Here is a 14,415-nt window from a genome sequence, read left to right as displayed (position 1 = left end):
CTCCCCAGCGGGGTTTTCTGGTTCAGCCAACGGTGAACCCCTGCTGTGGGTTTCCCGGCAGGGGGGTGCAGAGAACAAGAAACTGTGTTGACAGTGGCAGGACCAGAAGATCCCACTGTCAGCCATTGTCAGGCCACAACTCCTGATGTGAAACACCCCACGGGGGTTGCAGAAAATCCCACCCAATGTCTTTAACTTCTTTAGTTAGCCACAGATGGTGCGTCCTTCTCTAGTCTTTGTTTCTCACTGGAATGTATCTCTGTTGAGTGTTATGAAATATCTCCTTTAAAGTCTGCCATTGCATCTTTATCTTTAATCTAATTTCCCAGTTCACTTTAAGCAGCTCTTGTCTTCAGGCCCATACAATTGCCTTTAAGTTTAAAACACTCGTCTAAGACCCAAACTTCTCACTCTCAAACTGAATGTGAAATTCAATCATGTTATGATCACTGCTACCCAGAGACTCCTTCACCAAGACATCATTCATTAATTCGGTCTCATTTCACATTACCAGATCCAGAATAGCCTGCTCTCTGGGTGGCTGCAAACATGCTTTTCTCAGAAATTGTCCCGAAAATATTCCAGGAACTTATCACCCAGGCTATCATTCCCAATCTGATTCATCAAATCTACATGTTGACTAAAACTACCTATAATTATTGCTGTACCTTTTTTACAAGGCCCCATTATTTCTTCCTGTATACTCCATCCTACAATGTTGTTATTGTTAGGTGATCTAGAAACTATTCCCACAGGTGACATCTTACATTTGCTTTTCCTGGATCACCTTGCTGCCATGTCTCTGTAATGGGAAATTGCTATTAGGTCATACATATTTATTTCAATTGAGCTGTCAATAGCACAATAGCATGGAAATTCAGAAGCTGCTATTAATGAGTCAACATTTCCTCCATAGAATGCACTGCAGCGGTTAACAAAAAGTACGAACCCCATTGCATAAGAACAAGGAACAGGAGTAGGCCGCCTGGCCCCTCGAGCCTGCTCCGCCATTTAATGAGATCATGGCTGATCTTTGTGGACTCAGCTCCACTCTCCGGCCTGTACACCATATCCCCGAATCCCTTTATTCTTTAGAAAGGTATCTACCTTTTTCTTAAAAACGTTTAAAGAAGGAGCCTCAACTGCTTCACTGGGCAAGGAATTCCAGAGATTCACAACCCTTTGGGTGAAGAAGTTCCTCCTAAACTCGGTCCTAAATCTACTTCCCCTTATTTTGAGGCTATGCCCCCTAGTTCTGCTTTCACCCGCCAGTGGAAACAACCTGCCCGCATCTATCCTATCTATTCCCTTCATAATATTTATATGTTTCAATAAGATCCCCCCGCATCCTTCTAAACTCCAATGAGTACAGTCCCAGTCTACTCAACCTCTCGTCATAATCTAATCCCCTCAACTCTGGGATCAACCTAGTGAATCTCCTCTGCACTCCCTCCAGTGCCAATATGTCCTTTCTCAGGTAAGGAGACCAAAACTGAACACAATACTCCAGATGTGGCCTCACCAACACCTTATACAATTGCAGCATAACCTCCCTAGTCTTGAACTCCATCCCTCTAGCAATGAAAGACAAAAGACATTATGAATTGCATTCATAATTAGGTAAAAACATCTCAACACTGTTGGTCACACGTAAAATCCTTTGGTGAGTTCATGGAGTCTATCGAGTAGATGTTACACACTGCTGCCACTATGCGTTGGTGGTGGAGGGAGTGAATGTTTGTGAGATGGATGCCAATCAAGTGGGCTGCTCTGTCCTGGATGATGTTGAACTCACCCAGGGAAGTAGGGAGTGTTCCATCACAGTCTTGACTTGTGCTTTTGCTGGGCTTTGGAAATCAGGTGGTGAGTTACTTGTTACAGGATTCCTAGCCTTTCACCTGCTCTTGTAGCCACAGTATTTCAAGTTGATTGAATTTTTCAAAGAGGTGACCAGGTATGTAAATGAGGGAAATGCATTTGACATAGTCTACATGAACTTCAGCAAGGCTTTTGATAAGGTCCTACATGGGAGACTGAGAACGAACGCAAGAGCCCATGGGATCCAAGGAAACTATGGCACATTGGATCCAGAATTGTCTGAGTGATACAAAGCAGAGGATGATGGTCGAGGGGTGTTTTTCTGACTGGAAGCCTGTGCCCAGTGGGGTTCTGCAGGGATCAGTGTTGGGGCCTTTGCTTTTTGTGATTTAGACCTGAATATAGGAGGGTTGATCAGTAAGTTTGTTAATTGTACAAAAAATGGTGGGGTGGTAAATAATGAGGAGGATAGTCTTTCAAGAGGATATAGACGGGCTGGTCAGATGGGCTGATCAATGACAAATGGAATTCAATCCAGTTAAGTGTGAGTTGATGGACTTGGGAAGGACAAACGAGCAAGAGAATGCGTAATAAAAGGCAGGGGGACCCTGGGAAGCTCCGAGGATCAGAGGGATCTTGGTGTGCATGTACGCTGGTCTCTTAAGGTAGCTGGGCAGGTAGATAATGTGGCTAAGAAGGCATATGGTATACTTGCCTTTATTAGCCGAGGCATAGAGTTTAAGAGCAGGGCAGTTATGCTCGAACTGCATAAAATGTTGGTTAGGCCACAGCTAGAGTATCGTGTGCAGTTCTGGAATCTACATTATAGGAGGGCTGTGGCAGCACTAGAAAGGGTGCAGAGGAGATTTACCAGAATGTTTCCTGGGCTGGAGAGTTTTAATATGAAGAGAGATTGGGTAGACTGGTGTTGTTTACCTTTGAGCAGAGGAGACTGAGGGGGACATGATTGAGATGTATAACATTGTGAGTGGTATAGATATAATAGACAGGAAGAAACCTTCCCCCTTGGTAGAGGGATCAATGACCAGGGTCATGGATTTAAGGTAAGGGACAGGAGGTTCAGAGGGGATGTGAGGAAATAGGTTTTTCACCCAGAGGGTGGCATGAGTCTGGAACTCACTGCCTGAAAGGGAGGTGGAGGCAGAGACCCACATAAGATTTAAGTAGTATTTAGATGTGTACTTGCGATGCCAAGGCATACAAAGCTATTGGCAAAGTGCTAGAAAATGGGATTAGAATCATTAGGTGGTGGTTTTTGACAGGGGCAGACATGGGCCAAAGGGCCTTGGCTGTGCTACAGACCTCTATGCCTAGTTCAGTTCAATTTATGGTCAATGGTAACCCCCAGGATATTGATGGTGGGGGATTCAGTAATGGCTATGTTATTGAATGTCAAAGGGTGTTGGTTAGATCCTCTCTTGTAGAAGATGGTCATTGCCTGGCACGAATGTTCCTTGCCACTTGTCAGCCCAAGCCTGGATATTGTCCAAGTCATGCTACATTTGGATATGGACTGTTTTAGTGTCTGAGGAATCACAAACCTGAATATTGTGGAGTCATCAGCGAACAGCGAACACTTCTGACATTCTGATGAAAGGGAATCATTGATGAAGCAACTGAAAATGGTTGGGCCTGGGACACTATCCTGAGAAACTCCTGCAGTGATGTCCTGGAATTGAGATGATTGACCTTCAACCACCACAACCATCTTCCTTTGTGCCAGATATGACTCCAACCAGCGGAGAGTTTTCCCCTGATTCACATTGATGCCAATTTAACTAGGGTTCCTTGATGTCAAGGACAGTCACCTTCACCTCTGTTCACCTATCAATGTCCATGAGCAACATAGTGCATCTATCTACATGATTTGTCCATCAGCATAACCTCCATTACAAGCCCACTGACACGCACAACTACCTTGACTATAGCTCTTCACACCCCACATCCTGCAAGGACTTCATCTCCATTCTCCCAGTTCCTTTGCATCTATTCAGATGATTCCAAATAGCGCTGCTGACATGTCTTCATTCTTCCTTAATTGTGGTTTCCCACCCACCATGGTTGACAGAGCTCTCAACTGTGTCCTACCCATCTTCCATGCCTCTGCTTTCACCCCTCCCCCCCCCCCCCCCAGAACCAGGATAAGATCCCCCTTATCCTCATTTTTCACACCAACAGCTTCTGCATTCAAAGAATTCAAGTTCTGCCAACTCCAGAATGATTCCACCACCAAACACATCTTTCTCTCACTCCCCCTGCCAGCATTCCACAGGGTCTGTTCACTTCGGGGTATCCTGGTCCACTCATACATCACCCCCACCTCACCCTCTTCCCACGGCACCTTCCCATGTAATCGCAGAAGGTGCAACACCTGCCTCTTTACCTCCTCCCTGTTCATCATCCAAGGGTCCAAACACTCTTTTCAGGTGAGGCAGTGCTTCACGTGCGCCTTCTTCAACCTAGTCTATTGCATTAGCTGCTCTACATTGGAGAAACTAAACACAGACTAGGTGACTGCTTTGCCATTTCAACTCACAGTCCTGCTCTTGTCAGTCCTTGTAATGTTCCAGCGAAGCCCAATGCAAACTAAAGGAACAGCACCTCATCTTCAGATTAGGACTTCAGGACTTAACATGGAGTTTAACAACTTCAGGCTGAGAATTCTCTCCTCCACCGTCATCCCATTTTTACTTCTATCAATTTATTTTCATTTCTTCCATCAATCTGTTTTTCCCTCACCTTCAAGTCTCATCCTTCCCTACCCCACCACACTAGGGCTATCTGTTCCCTGTTCCAAGTTGTCCTTTGACACACTCCTGTACCAGCCTCCCTGAACAGGAGCCAGAATGTGGCGACTAGGGGCTTTTCACAGTAACTTCATTGAAGCCTACTTGTGACAATAAGCAATTTTCATTTCATTTCATTCACTACTTACCTCTGTTCTGCCATTAACACATTCTGATCTGTTAATGTGCCATTATCAGCATGCATCTTAATCATTATCACCACAATTTACATTCACTTTGTCTTTTTGTCCATAACATCTTTGTCAATCTCCACCTATCGCTAGCCATCTATCTAGCCCCATTGTCACCTCAATGTGGAGCATCAAACAAATGTGTACAAAATTGAGATGATTTGAAAAGATAAATATCAAAGCATATTTCAACTGGTTGGTGAATTTTCAAGAAGAAAAACAACTAGGATTAGCTGTAGAAGCATAACGAAAGTTTAAATTGTTTTTCATATAAAGGATTATTAAAATATGAAATGCATTCCAAGGGGCTATCTATCAGTCATTTCAATAAGAAAAGTGAGCAGGTGTCGACCATATGGCCCCTTGAGACTGCCCCACCTGATCATGATTCGCTGCCCCAAAACTTCACTGAGCCGCAGTTTAAAATGTTAAACTTCTCATCTAAACACATGTTGGTCCTGAAAGGTTAATGAAACACTGAATTAAGAGATCATAAAAAATGTTGTTTGCGGTCTTTCCCCAAGTAGAAAGTGCACACTGCACATGTGCCATCTCAGTCTGCATGTGGTTTGCTGTGATTTACAGGATACAGTGGGCGGGATTCTCTAATCCCGCGGCAGAGTGTCCACGCCGTCGTAAACACCGTTGTGTTTTACGACAGCGTGAACGGGCCACTGCCAGGACTAATTCTGGCCCCGACAGGAGGCCAGCACGGCACTGGAGCGGATTGTGCACAGGATCCGTCCATGCACAGTGGCGCCAGCGCCAACGCACGCATGCGCAGCGGCCTCCATCAATGGCCGGCCCCGACACAAAATAGCGCAGGACTACAGGGGCCGGCGCGTAGGAAAGGAGGGCCCCAGCCAGAGAGGCCAGCCTGCCGATCGGTGGGCCCCGATGGCAGGCCAGGCCACATCGGAGGCCTGCCCCCGGGGTCGGACCCCCCCTCGCCCCCCACAGGCCGTCACCCGACCCTTCAACGCCGAGGTCCTGCCAGCTCAGAGCAGGTTAGAACGGCGCCGGCGGGACTAATTTTATTTATTTATTTTTAAACAGCCGCTCGGCCCATCCAGGCCGGAGAATCGCGGGGGGGGGGGGGGCGCGTAGAGCGGCCCGCGATCGGCGCTGCGCCAACCACACCAACTTCTATGGCGCGTGCCGGCGTCGGGGCCCGGTCGCGGGGATTCTCCGGCCCGGCCCAGGGCTGGGAGAATCCCGCCTAGTAACTCCTGACCAATATTTTACAGTACAGAACATTATTAAAAATAAGTGAATCGGTGCCAAGCAGAAAACATTGCAGGCAAGTGATGACACTTGAACAAAAAGTCACACTCTTAAGTAGACTAAAAGAATGGTGCAAATGCTATCCTGTTGGCCAGGGAATACTTTGTGAATGAATCCACAACCAAGTACGTGCACAGTCTGCCTTATGACTAGCAAGTGGTGGAAAGGGTTTGGGAATCAGGAGATGGGTTACTCACCGTAAATACACAGCCTCTCAGATGGTTTTGTAGCCACAGTATTGATGTGATATTCCAGTTAAATGTCTTGCCAATAGTGATCCCAAGGATATAAGTGGTGAGGAATCCAGCGATGGTAATGACAAAGGGCAGTGATTGGATTCTCTCTTGTGGAGATGGTCATTGCTTGGCACTTTTAAAGCACGAATGTCACTTGCCACTTATCAGCCCAAGCCTGACTGTTGTCAGATCTTGCAAGCAAAGACTGCTTAATATCTGAGTAGTTGCAAATGTAACTGGACACAATCCACTTCTCATCCTCACGTCTGGCATTATGATAGAAGGAATGTCATTGATGAAATAGTTGAAGATGGTTGGACCTACGGCACAGTGCTGAGGAATGCATGCCCAGTCGGACAGAGCCCTGGGTTGATTGGCCTCCAACAGCTAAATTGTATCAGGTATGACTTCACATAGTAGAGAATATTCCCCCTGATCGTTATTGACCTCAATTTTACTCAGGCTCCTTGACGGCAGACTTGGTCAAATGCTGCCTTGATATCAAGGGCAGTCACTCACCTCACTTGTGGAATTCAGCTCTGTGTTTTGTGTTGTTCATGTTTGGACCAAGACCGTAAATAACGATAGAGTTGATTTGTCCAGGTTGAACCCAAACAAAGCATCTGTGAGCAGGTTATTACTGTGTAAGTGCTGCTTGATAGCACAGTTGATAGCACCTTCTATTACATTGTTGATAATTGAGAGTAGCCTGATGGCACAGTAATTGGCCAAATCGGATTTAGAATCAGAGAACGTTAATGGTGCAGATGGAGGCCATTTGCCTGAATTGGTCAAAACAAAATGAACTACCCAGCCGAATCCTCATTTTCCAGCAAGTGGTACAGATTACAGTACTTCAGGTGCACACCACCTAAATCAAATTAGGTCTTCTGCCTCGACCAACCATTCAGGCAGTGAGTTCCAGACCTCTACTGTGCTCTGGGTGAAAATGTTTTTCCTCATTTCCCTACTAATCCTTCTTCCAATCACTTTAAGTCTATGCCGACAGGTCACTGAACTCTCTGTTAAATAGGTCCTGCTCACAATTTTGAATATCTCAATCAAATCTCCCCTCAGCTTCCTCTGTTCCAAGAACAATCCCATCCTACCCAAGCTTTCCTCATAGCTGCAATTTTCCACTCACGGCAACCAGAACCTGGGAGAGGGGGTGAAGCCAGTTCAAAACACCAAGGCCCGGGGACAAGCGGATGCCCAGGCTTTGTGTTAGAAATGGTGTTCATCCAGCCTGAGCTACAAACCTGAAAGCCCATCTGACAGTTCTGATTTTTTTTTAAAGTTAGTCTTTCAGGTCAGTTTTACTGACTTGCTGCTTTGCTGCTTCTGACCTTGGGAAGCTGGTGGTTCCAATTTCTCTTTGTTGCCCGTGGGTCAAACATGACAGTAGAGAAGTGATTAGAGGAACAGCAGGCGCGGGAAAGACAGAGTTGCTCCTCCAATAACAGATCCTACTTCTCCCGCTTGTGTACTGGCTTCCAATTCTCCCATTAACATTCAATGAATATAGACCTGATCAATTACTCCAGAATTTATGAATTCAACTCATGCGAAAGAAAGGAAACAAGGATGATCAGGAAAAGAGAATGGCATTTAAAGATGGTAAGACCAGGGGAGAGGGGAGGGGGGGTGGGGGGGGTAAAGAGAAAGAAAGCCAATGGGTTGGAAATCAAACTTCCGTCTGTAACCACATCGGCCATAGGGAGCTGAGGATAGATAAAAGTTCAAATGGAAATGTGTGTAGATGTGAGAGGCAAAGCAGCAAAATTTTCTTGGGCTCTCAGACTTTACAGGTATCCTTTGTGGGGAAGGTAGCCGGAATCAAAACTTGTCCGTTTAAGATTTCCATGGAAATCTGTCTGTTTATGGCTTCAAGGTAATCAGATAAATAATTGTGCTTTTGAACTTAAAGATCCATTGAAATAAAATTAATATTCTTGAGAGACCAGTGCAGAACAGCATTTCTGTTGTCAGAAATAATTATTTGCATACCTATTATAAATAGTTAGGGTTTTCAGCAGCATCAAATTCATGAGCTTAAAAGGCATCTTTCAGCTGCCTGCACTGAACAATTTGTGATGACACCTTCCAGGAGGTCAAGGAATAGAAAATGAAAGCACAACAAGGAATCTCCACTGGTAACGAGGCCAGAGCAGACTTGGGGGTGCAGGCCCAGAGGAGCTGTCACCTAAAGCTCATGCCAGGCTGGATCTGGCTGTCATCCAGGTCTGCAGCATGAGCCACTCACAAGGAACTGGAATTTTGCTTCCAGTGATGCTGGAGTTACCTTGAGTGAAGCAAGTGTCCAGGAAGGGAGAAGGGCGCTTAAGTGGCAGCAAGTGAATGGGACAGTTCTCCTCCCCACTCTCCCTCCCTCTTTCCCTTCTACAACTCTCCAGCAATGAAATAATGCGAGCTGCAACAGGGAGACAGCTTATCTTTTCTATAAAGAACAGGTAATCAAAATACGTAAAACAAAACCAGAGGTTTTCTTTCAATCTTGGTTGCAGGTATTGAATGTTTCCCCCAAATATGAATTTACTGTCACCGTGTACATATGAGACAATGTGCAGAACATGTTAATGAAGCAGCCACTGAAATCAGTGTCATCATCTGCAGCATTATAAATAACAAATAGGATACTTTATCAAATTAACAATATTGTCCAATACTGTGGTTTGCATAATAGTCACAGTGGGAGCACACAAACTAACATTGCATTATATTGCTACTGTTCTTTATCAATAACCCATGCCAAATATATATCAGACAATATTTGTAACCAAATGCCAACAATTTTACTCTGACCTTTCTGTGATTGTTTGGTGAATCCTGAAAACGGAAAAAAAATAACATGCATGATTTTGGGGGAGGGTTAAAGTGGGAAAGTCTAGAACCAGAGGATATAATCTCAAGTAAGGCGTTTTCCATTTAAGAGAGATGAGGAATTTCTTCTCTCAGAGGGTAGTGAATCTGTGGAATTCGTTATCGCAGAGAGCTGTAGAGGCTGGATTGTTAAGTATGTTCAAGGCTGAGATAGACAGATTTTTAATCAGCAAGAGAATCAAGGATTATGGGGTACAGTGGGAAAATGGAGTTCAGGATTATCAAATCAGATCAGTCATAAACTCATTGAATAGTGGAACAATCTTGATGGATCAAATGGTCTACTTCTGCTTCTACGTCTTATGTGGGGGAAGGAATAAGGGACCCAGAAAGAGAAGTACTGGGGCCAATGTTTTCTCTTCCTGGCCCTGCTGACAACACTTTCCTAAATCCCCTTTGTACCCTCTCTAGCGTCATTACCTCTTTTCTGTAATGAGGTAACCAGAGCTACACTTCCAGTCACAAAACATCGATCAACAATTATCCATTGTTTCTTGCCACTGAGCCAATTTTTCTCCCAGCTTGCCACATTCCGCTGGATCCCATGGGCTTTTTTTAAACCAGTCTGCCATTGGGACTTTGTCAAAAGCCTTACTAAAGTCTACGTAGACCACATCAACTGCACTACCCTCATTAATCCTCCTTGTTACTTCCTCAAAAAATCCAATCAAGTTGGTCAGGCACGGCCTTCACGTAACAAATCCATGCTGACTATCCTTGATTAATCCATGCCTTTCCAAATTTATCCTATCTCTCGGAATTGATTCTAAAAATCTGCACATGACTGAAGTCAAACAGACTCGCTCCCTTTTTTAAACAAAGATACTATTTTGGCAGATCTCCAATCCTGCATCTAGTAAGGATTGGAAAATGATGGTCAGATCTTCTGTTAAATTTGCCCCTGGCTTCTTTTAACAGCTTTGGATGCGATTCATTTCATCTGACCATGGTGACTTATCCATTTTCAAGGATGCTAATCCCCTTAATACTTACTCTCTCCCTATGTTTATCGTATCCAATGCTTCACATGCCTGCTCCTGAACTACAACTTCTGCATTGTTCCCTTTTACTATGAAAATAGATGTGAAGTATTCATTAAGAACCATATCCAGATCTTCTACCTCCATGCATAGGTTCCCTTTTTGTTTTTTATGGGTCCTACTGTTTCCGGAGTCATCCTCTTACTCTTACTGTTTTGATAAAACATCTTTGGGTTCACCTTCATTTTGCTGGTCAATATTTTTTAATGCCCTCTCTTTGCTTTCCTAATTTCCTCCATGATTTCAACCCCCCCCCCTCCCCCCTCCCTCTTTCTATGTCGCTCTTGGCTTTCTACAATATTGAGTTCTCTGTGTCGGACATCAGCTTTCCTTTTCCACCTTTGCCTGTAAGCACCGTGACATCGAGGGAGCTCTTTATCTGGCTGTCCCACCCCTTTTCTTTGTGACATGTTTACTCCGAACCCCTTTAATCTGCGCTTTGAAATTGTCCCATTGCTCTGACACTGATTTACCTTCAAGTTGATTCCAATCCATTTTTGCAAAATCACTCTTCAACTTCATAAAATTGGCCTTGTCCCAGTTTAGAACTTGAACTCTTGTGTTATGCCCTTTTCCGTAATTATGTCAAAAATGAACGGAATTATGGCCACTACCACCAAAATGCTCTCCTCCTGCCAAGCCTTGTACATCCCTCGCTAAAACCAAGTCCAAACCCGCACCCTCTCTTGCTGGACTTGCTACAGACTAGCCAAGTGAGTTCTCCTGAATGCCCCTTAAGAATTATGTCCCCTCCATTCATTTTACACAAATACAATCCTAGTTAATATTTGTCCTGCTTTATGTGGACAAAACATATCTCGGCAATTTTCTCCTTTGTCAGATGGATGCCAGCATTGTAGCAGTACTGGAAGAACTTTGCTCGGGGCTTAACAAATTCTTGAGCACAAGTCTTCAGCACTACAGCCCATAGCTATTGCTGTACACTCCACCATTTCTTGATGTCATGCAGGAAATCAAATTGGCTTGGACACTCATTGGCCCACAGAGGGCACCCCAGCAGCAACGGCCAGCACCACCTACTCTCAGTGAAACCTCTTCCCTCATCAGGGCCCACCTGATTGGGATGGGCATTCCAGATGGCGTTGAGGGTGTACAGCCATTGGATGTGTCCTCTTCCTGTAGTTGCAACCCCTGGCAGTGATCACTGTTCCTGGTGACATTACTCAGCTGTCAGTCCTCTGATTAGGCTGGCTGCTCTCAAGGGCTGGCCCGTGAACCTTAATAAAATGACACCCTGGGTCCCATTGCACGCCATAATGGACCCCTCCCCCTGCTTTCATTCCTGGCAGCAGGACCCCTGCCATTTCCAAGGGGGGGAAATCAGCCATTGTCTTTGAAATTCTTCCCACCACTTATTATCTATAACAATATCAGGTAATTCATTTTCCTGTAGCTCATTCGTATGTAATCTGTTAAATATACCTTACAGTCCTGTGGCATATTATAATTGCCTTGTTCCCTCTATTTCAAGTTTAACTGACGTTTGCAAACTTCCATGTCAAAACATCCTCAGCATTCCGGTGGCAACGTCCAAAATCCCAAATTCATCCATTAGAAGACTGTATAATTGTTTTAATGATTTTGCCTCTTCGAGCTGAAGGATTCGGCTATAGGAAAGAGTACTTTGTGCAACCTGTTAACATTTAGCATTCCCGGGTCAGGAACGAGACAAGCTACATGTGGAGTTAAACTCGCCATGCCCTGCCTAAACAATACACCCAAACCTTCAATCTTAGAACAGCATCACCCCCTGCTGCACCGCGGAGTTTTCCTACGTTCTACCATAAACATCCCAGTGACCGATTCAGATGAATCCTGATGGTCAGCAGGAGCAGCAGGCTTTCCATTTCACTATTTTGGACAGGGTGAAAAATGAAATGGTGAAACGGCACTTTCTACTCAGTACTTTGCAATTTCTTTTAAGCAATGCTTCCAGCCTCTCCCCCTCCCCCCTCTCTATCATATGTTAGATCTATCCACCAAGAAGACGAGCTCACAACTCACCTTTCCCAAGCCCGATATCAGATCCCCTCGATAATCATCTGAAAAGAGCTTGTCAAACAAATCGGTTTTTTATTATTGTCTGATTAAAGGCAACGGGCGATGTTGTCTTCAGACTCGCACACAACTGAAGTGGTCAGCTCGAATAAACATACATTGTCAATTAGCAGATAGGTGACAATGGATGGTTTTACATTTTAAACGACTCATTATTAAACAAATGCATCTTCACTCGCTCTGCAAAACACCCCGGGAGACCCACAAAGGCATGAAAGGGAACTCATAGCAAATCTACCCAACACCTTGCTGCAGTTTGCGTTTTGCTGCGGTCCTGAACGCCGGGTGTAATTTCATCATTAACATGTTGATATGGGACAGAAAGTGGAGCGGGTTGCGTCTCATCCGCCGGTTACTGAACTTAATATGTCCTTGATTGAAAATGTGAAACACTGTGAATGATCTATGGTGAGGATATCCGAATGAGAGAATCACCCGAGTGCCCTTCGCTATGCTTTCTGCAGAGATCGGCTAAGGCAAAGTCATTCAAAACTGAATGGAAAGTATCAAGCTTGGAATGTGCAAATATGGGTATTTAAATTGTCTCCCAAACAAGCTTTGCCAACTCATTCTTTAAAAACATATTTTGTAGCTGCATTGACAATTACTTTGGCGTCATTAGGTTTGGGGGGCTGGAATTCAGGGCAGTTTTACAGTGATCACAGAAACGAAGATTGGGGTGGTTGGTGCCTTTCACAGTCTCAGGAAGATTGGTAGAAAACTGAATTTAAGACAGTTTCGAGTCTCACGGCAGAATTACACCTGAAATATGAATTATTGTTTACTCCAGGAGAAAGAGATGCATTTTAAACCCCTTTGGAACAAAACCCTTACATATGATTTTCAAACATTCCTAAAGCGCGTCAATTTGAAGGAATGCGTACGGAATAAATCACCCCGTTGTCCTGTTTCCCAAAGCTAGGTTAACTTTCAGCTAGAACGTTTCAATTAAAACAATCTCACACGTATTTGATGTTCACTTTGCAATCTTTCCAACTTTCTAAGCTTTGGTAAACCATCTGCTCACAAAACAATTTCAAACAAGAATACTTTGCTCGAATGGGACCTCCCTTCCTGCCAAGGAACCACATTCATCCTTTAAGTTTTGATGGTTAAAACTCAAATGGATCGTCTCTCTGCTCCTCCCCCACCAGCGCCCGTGTGCTCTCGGCTGCTCATCACCTACCGGAGAAGTCCGAAGAAGTTTTCGCAAAGCTGCCCAGCCAAACCAGACCCATCACTCTCAGCAAGATCGCATCCAAACGTGAGCAACGCGCATCTGGGCGCAACATCCTTGAATCAAACCGTGCGATTTGTTTTCCGCACTGTCCCTTGGTCAGTTATTCATTCAGGCAGGTCATGTTTCCAAGCTGGTATGTCACTGTGGTGCCAGCTGGTCCCATTGCTGGAACACAGAGCGGCGCTGGCTGCCAGTGAGAGGAACGAGCGAGCAGCGCAGCTCAGTGACTGAGGGTGAAGCTGACAGGCGCCTTCCCACCTGAGGAAGTTGCTTCCCCACAGGTCCTAACGCCCCTCCCCCCCCCCCACCTTAACACGGCAAGCCACGAAATCACTTTCTGCATTCATTTTCCACCTTCGCCCATGCTACAACTGTGCATTTTAATAATAACTAATGTCACAAGTGGGCTTACATTAACACTGCAATGACGTTACTGTGAAATTCCCCGAGATGCCACATTCCGGCACCTGTTCGGGTACAGAGGAAGAATTCAGAATGTCCAATTCACCTAATAGACGTCTTTCGGGACTTGTGGGAGGAAACCAGAGTGCCTGGAGGAAACCCACCCAGACACGGGAGAACGTGCAGACTCCACACAGACAGTGACCCAAGCTGGGAATCGAACCTGGGACTCTGTCGCTGTGAAGCAGCTGTGCTAAACACTGTGCTACCATGCCGCCATCCTTCCAGTTGTCCTCTCATTCACAGCCGCGACATTTATTTCAACAACACATATTTTAAGCTTCATGGACTTGAACAGTCATTTTCAGTGCTGATGGAATAATTTTAAGGAAAGTCTCTATGTGATGTTATCTCCCT

The 14,415-nt window shown here is 44.9% G+C and overlaps 1 protein-coding gene across 2 annotated transcripts in view; it reads right to left on the bottom strand.

Annotated features, from left to right (window-relative positions):
• Nucleotides 1-13,804, bottom strand: part of LOC140410695 (protein eva-1 homolog A-like) — a 548,454-nt gene extending 534,650 nt beyond the window's left edge. Inside the window, exon 1 of one of the 2 annotated variants that reach the window (XM_072499126.1) lies at nt 13,543-13,804. In XM_072499126.1, coding sequence (XP_072355227.1) covers nt 13,543-13,648 — 106 coding nt within the window. In that variant the 5' untranslated portion in view covers nt 13,649-13,804. The remainder of the gene's footprint in view (nt 1-13,542) is intronic. The other variant, XM_072499127.1, reaches the window with a different exon arrangement.
• Between the last annotated feature and the right edge of the window lie 611 nt (nt 13,805-14,415).

This window comes from Scyliorhinus torazame, chromosome 4 (assembly GCF_047496885.1).
Source record: "Scyliorhinus torazame isolate Kashiwa2021f chromosome 4, sScyTor2.1, whole genome shotgun sequence".
Taxonomy (NCBI): Eukaryota; Metazoa; Chordata; class Chondrichthyes; order Carcharhiniformes; family Scyliorhinidae; genus Scyliorhinus; species Scyliorhinus torazame.
The sequence above is the reverse complement of the archived record's forward strand: the minus strand, read 5'-3'. Positions and strand labels throughout refer to the sequence as shown.